This window comes from Brachionichthys hirsutus, unplaced genomic scaffold (genome assembly GCF_040956055.1).
Source record: "Brachionichthys hirsutus isolate HB-005 unplaced genomic scaffold, CSIRO-AGI_Bhir_v1 contig_987, whole genome shotgun sequence".
NCBI lineage: Eukaryota > Metazoa > Chordata > Actinopteri > Lophiiformes > Brachionichthyidae > Brachionichthys > Brachionichthys hirsutus.
In genome coordinates this window covers 219379-233607 of record NW_027180338.1, presented here as the reverse complement: position 1 = coordinate 233607, position 14229 = coordinate 219379, and the positions used below count along the sequence as shown (strand labels likewise).

The window sequence follows — 14229 nt, the reverse complement described above, 5'->3', positions numbered from 1 at the left end:
CCTGGCAAACTACAAGCTGCTGACAAAAAAAGAAGAGCGACACTCTGCCTATTTTGGGGTCGGAGAGTGAGAACTCAGTGACCTTTTGATGCAAGCAATTTTGTTCAGCCTTTCAATATTTATTTTTTGTTATCCTAGCAAAATTCCGTATCATTATAGACATTTTGTTTTTATTCAAAATAAGATCTCAATATACACGATTCTCTCTTTTTTTTGTCTATGTACAGAAGTGCAAAAAAGTCAAACCTTTATCACCTTTGTTGCCTTGAGATCCCCCCCTGCTGTTTCCAGTTGGGTAGTAAGAGATGAGTGGGCAGACTCAGTTCCACACTCACCACGTTCACCTGACCCCCGCCAGCAACAGCCCCCCGATACGTTTTCAAATATGCAGCTTTTGTCCAACATGGCCCAATTTCCAGGGAGAGTAAAAATATTAACACAATAGTTACAATTTGAAATGGATACAGTAGAAAATAACATATTTACTCTAAACATCTAAGAACTAGATTTTTTATAATATTCCTTTTTTTATAGGACTAGTTACAAACCTTACAGTCATTAAAATATTACTAGGTTATTGGCAACAGTTGCCACAGTGACAACTTAGCATCTCTGGTAACTGTTTTTTTCATCACTCATATAAAACATCTTTGTTTAAAGAACAAAAAAAGATGAGAGAAATGAACAATATGCATAACGTAGAAAATCTTGAGTTTACAGTCATACTAAAATTAACATTACAGTACATGGAATCTCAAGACACTATGCATGGGAAAGACACAAACACACACTTTCACCTAATATTATAATAAGATAAATACTGTATAGTAAGCAAAACTTAAAATCAGAAAATGTCATTCAAACAAAATAAAGCAGTCCTCATCTAAATAAAACCACAAGTTAAGAAAACACTGTCCGTGTGTGTGTGTGTGTGTGTGTGTGAGTGTGTGTGTGTGTGTGGTACGGATTAGGCAACTGGATGGTTCAGAATGGCATGTTGCATTGTGCTGACCCGGTGGTACATTCTAAGGCTTTGGATGAGCAATACAATCGTTTATATCCTCAATACGTTCCCTGTACTATCCACTAATTAAATACGCCTGAAGAACCAGTACAACAAACACAAAGAGTTCTGCAGATCTCCTCTTTATACTTCTTCTTTTTCTGGGCTCGTTAGTGCCGCCAACACATTTCACAAATCTATCCCATCAGTCTCTTACAATGCTGAGTAACTGCTTAGACACAAATGACTTTGGCTGAACTGAAGAGAAATTCTCAGGTAGACGTATTGAACAATTAGTCTTAAACGTGTCAGACTATATATATGGTCTATATACACAAAACATTTTGAAGATCTGCCTTAAATTATGTCTAAACAGAAAACCGAATCATGTCCATCACCTGCTGGACCTTTTGTCTCCTATCACAGCAGCTTGGAAATCGACTGATCACCCTGTTGACTCACCGCTACATGGAGAGTCTTTGTGTAAGACCTCTCCCACTCATCCAACATTTCGCTTTAAGAAAAGATTGAATGATCATGGAGAGACACTGCTGTCACCCTGACTAGACACCGACGACAAAGTCCACAGTTTAAAGAAACTGCTCATTCAGTCGATTGAAATAAAGCATTTAATTTGATGAAGGTAATCTAATCAGCAAAGGTGCTTAAGGGACTCGCAGGTACGACACGAGAGAAAAGAGGCGCATTAAAGGGAATCGTCAGCTTTGACACATTATAACACTGCTTGCTTATCATTCATGTGTTTTGAGATGTATGGCACTTCACAAGAGAGCAAAGGTAGGCTACGAATGTTTGACACTTCACAGACATACAGGTACTACTTTGCCTCCGAGTACAATGTAATTTCCCTTTTTATTGGTTTAAACAATGTAAAACCACAAAACAAAAATCTTTGTCGAAACAAATGAACACATTTAGGTGAAACACCAACGCCAGAAAAACAAAAACAAATATATAAGTCTGGATTCTTGCTCAACTGAAGCAACAATCCAGAGGATTGGGTTGTTTTTTTTATGACTACTACACACATTTATTAACATTCAAAGTGTGTCTGGTGAATAAAGGTAAGTTGCCTGTACCCAGTGAAAGGCAGTCCTAATGCAGATGACGTTATCCTCCATTGCGTAATAGTGTGCTCGGTGAATAATTCTAACAAACTGTGTGTCCGATGACAACATGCAGATCTGTTCTAAGCCAGGTGAAATCGGATTCTCAGTTTTACTTTTGATGTTACAGGCATGAAGGGCGCATCCCTACTCTTGGACAAGACACCAGATGGCTCCATGTTCCATCTGAAAAAAAGGTTTCCGAGACACAGCAAATCATTATGAAGGTAGAAGGTGCAACAAAGCTCACATTAGACATTCCGTCGGGTCCTGAACTCATGTACAGTACCTGCTTTTATGATTGAGACTTCTACATCTGGGCCAAATACTTGTGACTAGTCAGATGGTCTGCAGATATTATTGGAATCTGATTGATGGGAAGAAAATCAAAAGAGAGAGCGAGAGAATGAAAGTTTAAGGCAGCAAGAAACCGATGGAAGAATAAACATGATAAGTAAATCTTGTGCACATTTTTACGCATTTAATTAAATCACATGTGAGAATTATACGCTAAAAAAAAAACCCCACTGAAAGTCAAAGCTGATAGCCAATGTGAAGAGTGCGAGAGAGATGGATCGAGGGGTAGGGGAGAGCAAACCTGATTGGCTGCTGCAGTTGCAAAGGGAACACTTGTGACAGATGTGGTGGCTGCAGACACAGTGGCTGGAGTAGCACCATGCATCATGGGTACTTGGGGGGGGGGGGGGGGGGGGAGGAAAAAACAGTTGAACTAGAGAGAAGATTTTAAATTGATCTGTAAGTATCTCTGAATAAAGCTGAGAAACATGAAAACGTCGGTTAAAGCAGTTTTTAAACAGCTCAACATGAAACCTATTTGCAAGTTATCTCCACACGACTATATGTATAATAAAGTGCGTCATACATCAGAGCACTCAGGATGGAAATTAAATGAAACAGGGGAGTTCATACTGCAACAAGCATTGGGTGGCCGAGAACTGAGGCAAAGCAAGCTTTGTTACAGAGTATAATGAGAAACATCCGTTTCCAATTGAAACTAAACACAATTAAATGCAGAATAAAAAATGTACAATTCCCATGTTTCTGCCCACACGGATGAAATTACACACCACCATTTAGAGTTCATGTCAAAATCTGAACTCACAAAACAGAGAATGAGCTCGCGTTCCGCTCTGAGTTAAATGTGACATGAGTAAGGAAAGCTGGCACCTACCAACACTTGTTGCAGGCGTCATGCACAATATCGAGCCTGCCCATCATGCATTGCAACATGGAGTGGAGTGAATAGGGGGGCGGGGGGGCGGGGGGGGGGGGGTGAGAAATGAAAACAACTCATTACAAATGTAATAACATAGGTATAAGATAGTCAAACATATTGGATTTAACCTGGGTAAGTACAAACTGGTGTGAGCACACATATTGCACATCATAGGGAGCAAAGCTATAAAAGCTCATTAGTGAAAGTCTTCAGAGCTCGCCAGCCCCGCCCCGGTTTATAGTTCAGCTGCCTCTGCTCCGTTAAATCGAAGCAGGGATTTGCCCCCGGTGGTCCTGTCCTGTCAGCAAGGCAACAGCTGTTGGCAACGCAGTGCTTTTTGAATGCCCTGCGTTGAAACCCTCAAACTTTGCCGCAGTGGCGTGATATGAGGATCTGAATGTCTCACCGGAGCCCTTTCAGTTTACGGAAGAGGGGTTAGAAATCCCTTACAATACCAACTAATTGGTATCAGTCTCATGTCTGAGAAGAACAGCTGATGCTATTCCATGTGCACAATCACACACTTCATAAGGGATTTTGCGGCCCTGAGTTTTGACTGATGGGTGGATGGTTCGTGAGCATCACGGCACGTCTAAATAAGGCTGAGGTCTCACCTGATGGGAAGAAGGCAGCCTGCTGCTGAAACTGCATGTTGGCCAGTGCCTGTTGGTACTGGAATATGCCAGCATTGAACATAGTGGTGGCACCGTTGGTTTTTTCAAGTGCAGGTCTCTTTGGTAAAGGAGGCAATACAGGAGGGATCCCCTGATGAGGGGGGGGGGGGGGGGGGGCAACACCAAAAAATAAAGGGATGGGAATGAAAAGAAAATCAAAGTAGTGACATTCAGGACAGAGAGAAGAAAAAATTCCATTAGAACATGAAGTCCACCCCTCCAAGCATCAATTATAAAACACGGCGCTCTCTGTCAGAGGAAGACGAGGCAGCAGCACGAGCTGACTGTGACTTACAACAAAACCACCCTAAATAAGTTATCATGTTCATTTTAGAGTAGTGAGTAGTTTTCTGTAACAATATTGATCGTGAGTTTTTGTATGATTTAAACATCAACAGAAACGATGCAGTTAGCGAAGGCAGCAAATAGTACACAATAAGCAGAGTTACGTTTGCTGCAATATGTATTCAACAAGTACACATGCAGTATGGGAAATGGCATACATTCATAACACATGCAGAGTCTAGCAAAACACAGTACACAGTTAATTACTACACTTCCATGCCTGGTAATCACTTTGGAGATTCACTTTAGGTGATGGATTGATCACTGAAAGTTTTACGTTTGAAGTTTTTCATTTTGTGTTCCTAATATTTCACAACATTTTATGATGCAGAACTTATGGCTGCAATCAATTCCATCACCCCTGAGCGTTTCCTGATTATTAAATGTTGACAATATTTTAGAACTACACTACAAACAGCTACGTGCCAGCTAAAAGGTGAAAGGTCATAGTACCAGGTCAAAAGTTGCGTCGAAGGGTCGCTTCAGTGACTTGACAGCCGACTGAGTCTTAATTAGCAGGCAGCGCGCACATGATGGACAATGGGCCAATGGGGTTCAAGCGCATTAACATAAACCAGCAAGCGGCGGTGCATCATGGGGGGGGGGGCAGCAGTGCAGTGTGGGTTGGTGAAAGAAAACAAACAAAAACACAAATCATTGGAATGCAATATAGAACAGATTACAAGACTAGGGCATGCACGTTAATGGCTATAGCCACCGGTCATAATTATTGACCGGTAGACTTTAGTTTGGCTGCAATGTGTTCCAGATCAGAGGAGAGGAGGGTTCATGTATCCAGCAGATGAGTTAAAGTAGCTGGATCTGGTCAAATTCTAAGGCTTACCGGTAAATCAAATGTATGAGTGAGCTCGGGTAAATAGAAACCCAGGAAGAGAAGCTGCTGTTCTACCACAGTGTAAAAGGAAGCGGAATAACAGTTAAAAGTGAACGGGACCATGTCCTTGTTCTGTCTTCTTTAAGGCTTCGTCCAAGCCTCTGCATCATTAACACCTCGTACTCTCTGGAATCTGACAGCGCTGGAAGTGAATGGATTCCTGGTAGCTTCACATTTAATGCTTTTCAAGTCTTTAACATTGCATGTTTTTTTTTTCCTCCACAGGATTCTTGTCTAACAACAAAATATTGCATTATTCTGTGATCTATATTTGATACCATTGCTGCATCCCTTTGAAAGACAGCTTGCAATTTCTGAATCTTCAGTCTGTTCAATTTTTCAAATCTTTTTTTGAACCAATTTGTCTGAGGTAAACAAGCTGACTAGTAATTATGCACAGGAGATCCCTCTGGCTCACGCCCTCTCTCATTACACAAACACATGGCCTGGCAATGCTTAAATCCAATTAGCATTCAGGCTTATAGAGCTTGGAGTTGAAAAATATGTATGAAAATTATAAATTCAATTTCTATTGCCTATTAATTGTGCACAGATTGCACAGTGCTTATCTGAGGAGGAATATAGTGCGTCCCTAATGATCGCTGCAAAGCAGAATCTATTTACTCGTCTTCACTCTCGTCTTTTAAGGGGAAAAGAAACAATAACAATGCTTGCATTGGAGTCCGTCTGGACGGGTACCTACCATGGCTGCAGCAGCCGCAGCCTGGTTGACTTGGTGTTGGGCGGCCTTGATCTTGGCCTGCAGGTGAGCCAGAGGGTGAAAGTACTTGCACTTCTCCCTGGAGCAGCGGCCCTTAATGTAGTCCATGCACACAGTGACCGTGTTGTCGTTGGTGTCGATCATAGTGCTGTCTGCGGGGTGGGCGAAGCGACAGTCAGTCTCCCCACGTGTGCAGTTCCCCCGCTGGTATTCTCGACATACCTGAGGTACAAAAACACGCAAACAAGCTCGTACCTTTGTCTTTAACTGTGGTTACGTGATCATGAGACTTTCATAAACATCAGTAACTCAAACCTGCCCGCATTACGAAGTCACTGTTCCCTTTACTTCACATTTGATGAGGTAATCAGTCCCTTCAGGCATTTCACAACTTGACAATCACTTTACCAGATGAAACCAACCAATCTTAATGGCAGGTTCAGCCATTACTGTTGATTGATCAGCAGAACAGAGCATAACCGGTGTTTACACACTCATCAATCACGCAGCATTTCGCCATCGTTCAAGCGAGCGGTGTTGCTGCTGTTCCCTCCAGGAGACAGAAGGGGGCAGCATCTGCCTGATTGGTTGGAAGGCCGATACCTCAGTGGAGGCTGGGGGGGGGGGGGTGACGTAATAACCAGCCCACACCTAATCACTTTGACACACACACACAGTGGGTGCACAAGGGAATTATGAGGTCCATTCTTTTCCTGGGATTAAATTTTGTCACTTTTTTGCGCTTTAAGATTCCTGGTCGAGCCATTACTATCTCTGAAATGCATTCCGAGTAAAATGAAATGTAATTTCATGGTACGTTGTACCTCTTATTGAGATAGAACAAGCCATCTGCGCCTGTTTACCGGTTTCGCTGTCTGCATGCACAATGGATCTCATTCGTTGGGAAACAGTTGCCAGGTAAAAAGGCCACCGAAGGCGTCGTCTTACACGGTACCCCCTGCTCCCCCGTCACGAGCGCTCATCACACACAATCACTGATCTGTGTGAGCGATGGGATGAATTTGTATCTCTATTTATGTGCCTTCTCTACCTTTCTGTATACTCATTCATTCACATACTAATGTACAACCTAACATGTACATTCTCACCACTCACTCACTGGTCTTGTTATTTAATTTTATATCTTTATTTTTTTTAGAGAGACTGCCTTGTTGTCAGGCAGATGTTGGAGAAGCTGCTGAAACAGGAAAGGAGGGAGGGAGAGAAAGGAAAATGTAAGAGCCGTAGATGATTAAAGAGAATGGCGAGATGAGGATCGGGGAGACAGAGGGACAGTCATCGGGGATCGTGTGAGTGTGACCAGCATGGAAAGAAGAAAAAAACTGGAGAAAAAAAGGGGAACATTCAGAAAAAGCTATTTAATATTCTCTATGCCACGCTAGAAAGAACGTGCTTAGTCAGTCAAGCAAATACCGTGCCTGTTAATAATATTCACGTGCCCAAGGTAACTTTCTTCCTCTGCCATTTACATCACCATGGTTGTGAAGCAATGAATGACTTTATGCATGCTGGAGAGACAACAGGACGGAGACACAGACGTAGCCCGTAAACAAGCCAGCACGGTGCACCGTCTCCGAAAAAGGCCGAAATGCTACGGGCTGATATCAGGCTCTCCCCTTTCGCAAAGATATTTTTAGCCAACCTATTTCCCAACAAACTGAACCAGGGCATGAAATCAGCCAATCACAGAGCTTCACCATTAGGCAGTGTTGACCACAGGGGTCACAGCGGTGCCAATAATACAATGTAGGAAACAGGGAGAGTTCTGCCTGGTGACTGGACCTCAGTGGAGAGGGCCAAACATTCGCTTCAAGCAGTCCAAATCACAACCACCATGTTTTACTAACAGAGATGTCTTGCCTCAGATTTCCCTCACCGTCTATAGCATTGCCTCTCTGCGTGCTCTTTCTATTACACCCCCCCCCCCCCCCCCCGATGGCCACAACAAGTGTGCAGATTGATTTCCCATGGAAAGGGTTTCATCTCTTTTTCCTGTCAATGAGCCTTCCGCTCACCCCACGTCATCCCCTCATTCAGGGGTCCAGGTACTTCCTGAGACCCGTCCCCCCCCCCCCCCGTTAATTACCCTGCCAGCCAATCGTACATCTTCAATGTAACCTCCCTATCCTTCTTACACGCCTCCTGCCTTTCTCCAACGATTTCCCCATTATTCTGCGACAAGTGATTGCTTAGAGGGGATGCATAATGGATGAGATTGACTTACAATGCAATTAATGACCATCTGAACACACACACACCTAAAGGAGCTCTACTCATTGGGTTTCAAATGATTAATGGTGTTCATTAAAGAATGAAATATTTTTTTCCTGAAAACAACGGACTCGCGGAGTAACTTCAGTAATGCCGTCTCCTACTTGTTGATGGGATTCAGCACCGACACATTTGGTGTTTGTGGAGATGCTCTCATCTCATTTCTATCTTTGTTTCAGTCAGGGGAATGACTGCATTATGGTAATGCCACGTAGTTACTGTACCCGATCCATAATTAAAGCCTACAAGCACAAAGTGTTGAGGAAAGACTTTCCAACCCGGCACATTAATATTCAAACAGGCACAGCTCTGCTTTCAGAGCTCAATCTGTTTGAAAAGAAAAAAACTCATCGATGTTGACAAGTGTTTCGATAATGTGTCTTTTAACCTGTGACTGGTGCATCTGCATATCCGGTTGTATTTTTTGTTCATATTTGTATCTGTGAATGCGTTTCTCACCTCCAGTCTGTCTGTTCTCATGAGTTTCTGCGCTGCAGTGGCGGCAGCTGGTACAGGGACACTGGGGTTGCTGGTGACCAGTACTGGGGCGCTGGACAAGATGTCAGCTGGCATCAGGCTGGGCGAAACGGGGCCAAGGTAGGGGTTAAACGCTGCCGCTGCAGCAGCACTGACATTGGTTGCAAGGCCAGGTGTGACTGAAAACATGGGCTGTGGACATAAGCAGAATGGAAGCTGGTGAACAGCGAGACACACCTCACACCTTCTCTCACTCACTCATAAAGTCTGTATACAGAAACGATCATTGCATGTACCGGTAATGTGCAAAGTTATCCTCGCTCTCTTCCACTCAATCTGTCCCTTGAAGAAGATTGTGACCAAAGAGATGTCTGCAGATAATTAGAGGCGACCCGAGGCTAGCAGCTCTGGGATATGCAGCGAAAGAGGGTGCTAAAAATAGACCAATAAAACAGACTCCGATCTGAGGAAGAAATAATGTCTTATCTGATGGCTGCTCGTCTTTTGATGTAACGTGTGAAGGAGGCTTACGCCTCATAGGGAGCATCACATTTTACACAGACACACACTTCTTACACCAGAGATTGCACACATATACAGGAGGATTCATGATGTGAGGAGCATCAAGCTGTGCATCTGGTTATTCTGTGTGCACTGCCTTTATGCACTTTAGGGGGGTTTTATCCACATTTTGTGAGAGAGAGGCTGGGGGGGGTATGCCTGCTCATAAAGCGCACTGTATTTTCCCTGCACATCAGTCCCAGTCTCAGGATTTCTTGAGTCCTTGCCAACATGACACAGTGAGTAATAGAGCTGTGGCAGCCAGGGCTGGACAGCGACATTCCTCCCAAAACCTCACACTCCGTCAAGACTGATCAGATGATCAGGAACACCGTGGAAGCTGTAATTCTTCCTGTGCTGCGCTCCGGGTTGTCTGAAGCAGCGTGACCTATCACAAGGTTAAAATAGGAAACGTAGATATGGCTCCCTCTCAAACTACTTGGATATCAGTTTGGAATTTTATCACGTCAAGGTTGCGACGGATGGAGTTATGATGTCAGCGAGTAGACTCACACTCAGGTGGTGGAGGTTGTAACAATGCAGTGATATCATCGAGCAAAAATATTTGTGACAGCGCCAATGGCCACTTCTGGAAAATCTCATTACTTAGTGTTGAGTCATTTCCAAAAAGAAGAGGGCAGATCCTCGGCATTAATCACAGTCGAAACTTATTGCAGCAGCAAAAGCCACATTTAAAACATCTCCCTGAATGACTTCTACTTGCCCCTTGTGCTGCTGCAGGGTTGTGGCGTGTGGATTGTGTCGCGCTTTTCTCCTTATATGGACGCCCTCATGCAAAACGCATGCTGCCTACGTGGAGGTCGGCTAGTTCTCAAAGAATCTGTATGAAAATCTCAACGAAAGTTGATGATCTACAGTTCGGAATCTGCCACAAAATAGATTTCTAAACTGAAAATAAATGTAAATATAAATATGGACAAAGAACGAGGGAGAACAGCAGGTATGAATATGAATACGTCTCGTATCAAGGTTATTGACAAACTGTGTGAATAGTGCGAAAGTGCTTATCTGGCACACGTTTTAAAATTATTTAGTTGATACTTCTTCCTATGAGAGTAAATAAAAGCCAGTCAGAATATCTTTAAAATAAACACACAATAAATGTGTTACAGCTCAATACGACAAAGTAAGACAGTAGTTAAAAATAATGTTTCCGGACTACAAACTTAAACAACTGGGCAAGTTTAGCCAATTAAAAGTAATTATAAAAGTACAAAAATATATAATTTAGAAGAATGCAATAAAAAAAAATGAGAAAAGCACTCAGAGAGCACAGACCTCCGCCAAACAGCTCATTCCCTTCCTAATTAGATTTACACCATCCATATAGTAATCTGGATCATCAGTAAAAGGTTCTAAATTGTTCTTGATATCTTTATACAAGTACCGTGAGCGTCTGTCAGAACCAGAAAAGAAAAGAACAATTCCTGTATTTGTTTGCGGGATAAAGGGCATGTTTTATGTGACTGACTGACTGTTGTAATAGGGGCTGTACTAAAAAGCATCATGAGCACCCTCCAACTGTGGTTGACTAATTATTTCACCCTCTGTACAGTTCTATATGTGAAATGAAAGCAGTCTTACGTTGAAAGTACAGCTGCAGACACAAAGACGGAGAACAGCAGGTGTAACATCACAGAAACACCGAGGCGAAAAGGAAACTTGAAGGAATAAAGTCCCGGAAAAGCTGCCCTTCTCTTTCTTGAAGCTGTTTGTTATCCTTCCCTGTGGCTTCTGTTTGTAGGACATGTCTAAAGCCATCCCTCCTCACATCTCTTTAACTTTCCCCATCGTTCCAATGTCCATTTATCTTTTCGTACCTTGCCAGGTCCTTTCTTTCTTTTACAGCTGTGTCCTTCCCTGTCAGCCCGTCTTCTACTTCTTCCGCCTGTCCTGCTCCTTTTACTTCGTCTCTCCCCGAGACATAAAGAGTAAAGGGGTGTCTATGGTTTCTAAAAACCTTTTCAGGGTTTCCTCTGTTCCTCGCAATGGACCTTTCAAGTCAGGCCCTCTTCCCCAGATAAACGTGATAAGCCACTGGCTAAAGGTGCGTGTGTGTGTGTGTGTGTGTGTGAACATTTCCCCCAGTCCTCTCACTTTAAACATAAACCTGCTTTTACGCACAGATGACATGAAGCTGTACAGTAAATTATTTTTCAGCTGCTTAATATGAAATATAAGCAACATATACTTAACGATGACTGAAACATTTCATATTGGATTATGAAACATACTACATGCTCCGACACCAATCTCCAGGAAGCTGTCCATTATCACATTGACTGGATGATTCCCATCAAAGTGTCAAAATCAACTGGAAAGTGATAAACAGTTTTCTGAGTAAATACGCATCGCATCATTTCAAATTTATTACAAAAATAAAATAAAAAGTCTCAAAGCTTGTCAGGCACAATTCATTTTGTTGCATTTGTATCTGAGGGCAGCCAACAGAAAGTCAGCCAGCTGGCTAGAGAACAACGCTCCAAATATTTAGAGGCCTGAAGAGAAGCCTTAACATCTTAAAATATGCATTTTACTGACAAGCAACGACTAGTTTCAAAAGAATGGGGCGTCATCCTAAAACACGTCCTGTCCTATGATGATAATTACGCCAAAGGATCAAATGTTAAAAAGCAATCTGCTGTTTAATCTTTTGCTTTGAAAAAACGGGATTCCAGTTAAACCAAACCAAACAAAAAACTGAGTCAGACCTCTGCATGAAGCAACAAGCGTGTTTTGGACATTGTCCTCTCTCACCACTGGCTGCAGCTGCGTGCCGGGGATCATGGCGTTCGCCAGCTGCATCTGCTGGGCGAGCATCGCCATGTTTTTCTGCTGGATGAGGTTGTTCCTTCCATTGATTTCCAGCTGGGTCTTTAGGTGGGGAGGAGGATGCAGGTACTTGCAGTTCTCCCTGGAACAACGACCCTGTTCGATGGGGGGTGGGGGGGGGGGGGTAGAGACATGAAAAGAGGCAAATTAGAAAAGTGTTTCGTGATGTAAAGATGTAATGAGCCTCGACTCAAGTCACTGCCTCCCATTTAGCAGGTGATGACCAAACATCTGTAACATCTGGGCCAGCAGCTGGATTTAGAGTAAATCCCTGTTCATGACTAAATTAATCCCTAATTACTGTGGTCAATTTAATCAAGGTCACTCAGGGACAAATTGACTTCTCAGAGATTGTAAAACACAGACAGACAGTAGAACTGACAGTTTAGAAGTCATCTGGTCCATAACATTTCAAAAACTGTGGGCAAAATGGCAGATTTAACAATGACTGATGACTTTTTCACCTGTTCAACCTTTCTTCAAGACAAACTCCCTTGCAAGGAGAAGAAGCTCAAGTTTAGAAGAGTCAAGCTTGTCTCTATGTGCATAACGGTGTTAAAGTTTGCTTTGAGAATTTCAATTTGTCCGCTGCCCACGTGGTCAGAGGTCAAACGTTCAGCCTCTGACCACGTCAGAGGCTGAACGTTTCACGACGCTGTTGTGTTGATTCACAGCATAATGTCAGAAACAGGACGAGCTGAGAATAGAAACCTAATTGATGCACGATTGGAGAATTCTGTGACAACAAACAGACGTCACGGCGCTCCGGCATTCTGCTGTTTGCGTCAGGTGATTATGTTCATCCAGCAGCTGGCACCGCGGGGGGGGGGGGGGGGGGGGGGGATTATACTCTCATACTGCTTGATTCACTGAACACTCAACCTGATGGGTTGTATTTTACAGATCTTTTTTTTTTTTTACTCCCCTTTCATTGCATTCCTTCCACTTCGATCCCCCCTTACCATCAGAATGCCCATGTTGATATTTGCTCTTATCATGAATACAGAGCAGCGGCGGTGCAGAGCTGCTGGTGTGATGCGTGTGTGTGTGTGTGAACGTTCACACATACAGCATGTGTGAAGAAATGTCAAGGCAAGAAGCCGGCTTTGTCGCCTCTACTCCTATTCGCTCCCGTCAATCTTCGCCCCATTCAACATTCATCCTCCATCCATCCCCTCCCGTTGTATCTTGATATGAATCTACTTCCAGGGAATGTGGAGAGCAACCCTGCAGCACCTCCTCCCACGGGGAAATAAAGGTTGGCTGTACGGCTCCTGCTTATCTCAGGGAGATTACCTGCTTCTCACTGCGGCCCACCATGACACCTGCCTTCAAAACCTTGCACATGCACTCTCCCACTCTCTCTCATCCATCCATACGTCCTGTTTTCCTCTGCATCTCCTATCCCTCGTGCAGCCTGATCTGCCTAGCAACAGCAGGAGGCTACTTTGCATTGGAAAGGATCAACGCATCAACCGTTCTTACATTGTCAATGGCTGAGAGGAAAGGTAGTCACACCACTGGCCCATAGGGGAACAACAATGCTCCCAGCTGGGCTAGTCTATTGATCAATGCTAATTAGTTAATGTATTTTGATTTTCCGGGCACATTTGGTGGGAAACTAGATGCACGCTGTGTGCAAGTGCTTTTAAATTTTGAACACAGGATTTCTGGTCAGGATGACAGCGTAGTTCCAAGAGTAAGAACAACCAAAACGTCAAATAAACATCAAACAGGATAACAGATCATTTAAATTACAAAGTGTCTACAGTACGAAGAAACTCGCCCAAGGAATAAATGAAAGAGGACAGGCAAAGAGGCCATATCAGGAACATCCGTAACTCCGTCCGTTGCAAGTCAACGTTATGTAAAACAGCGACGCGTCTTTTTCAGGGCAGGATGCAAAAGAAGGGTGGGGTTCTGGTCAGATTGCATTTTCTGAGGAAAATAAAAGCAAAAAGCAGTTTTACCAAGCTCTGTGGGCGCCCTGGGGACAAGACAAAGAATCGTGATTAGTAGATCTAGCAATAGCAATAGCAATAGC

The 14229-nt window shown here is 43.3% G+C and overlaps 1 protein-coding gene and 1 long non-coding RNA gene across 2 annotated transcripts in view; one reads left to right on the top strand and one right to left on the bottom strand.

Annotated features, from left to right (window-relative positions):
- LOC137913669 (uncharacterized) overlaps positions 1-2299 on the top strand; it is an 18331-nt gene extending 16032 nt beyond the window's left edge. Inside the window, exon 3 of the long non-coding RNA XR_011106375.1 lies at positions 2261-2299. This is a non-coding gene — a long non-coding RNA (uncharacterized lncRNA). The remainder of the gene's footprint in view (positions 1-2260) is intronic.
- LOC137913668 (muscleblind-like protein 1) overlaps positions 1858-14229 on the bottom strand; it is a 27059-nt gene continuing 14687 nt past the window's right edge. Inside the window, exons 2-9 of the mRNA XM_068757304.1 lie at positions 12111-12281; positions 8754-8963; positions 5985-6224; positions 4840-4893; positions 3982-4132; positions 2729-2820; positions 2420-2497; positions 1858-2316 (exon numbers count right to left, since the gene is read on the bottom strand). Coding sequence (XP_068613405.1) covers positions 2441-2497; positions 2729-2820; positions 3982-4132; positions 4840-4893; positions 5985-6224; positions 8754-8963; positions 12111-12281 — 975 coding nt within the window. The 3' untranslated portion in view covers positions 1858-2316; positions 2420-2440. The remainder of the gene's footprint in view (positions 2317-2419; positions 2498-2728; positions 2821-3981; positions 4133-4839; positions 4894-5984; positions 6225-8753; positions 8964-12110; positions 12282-14229) is intronic.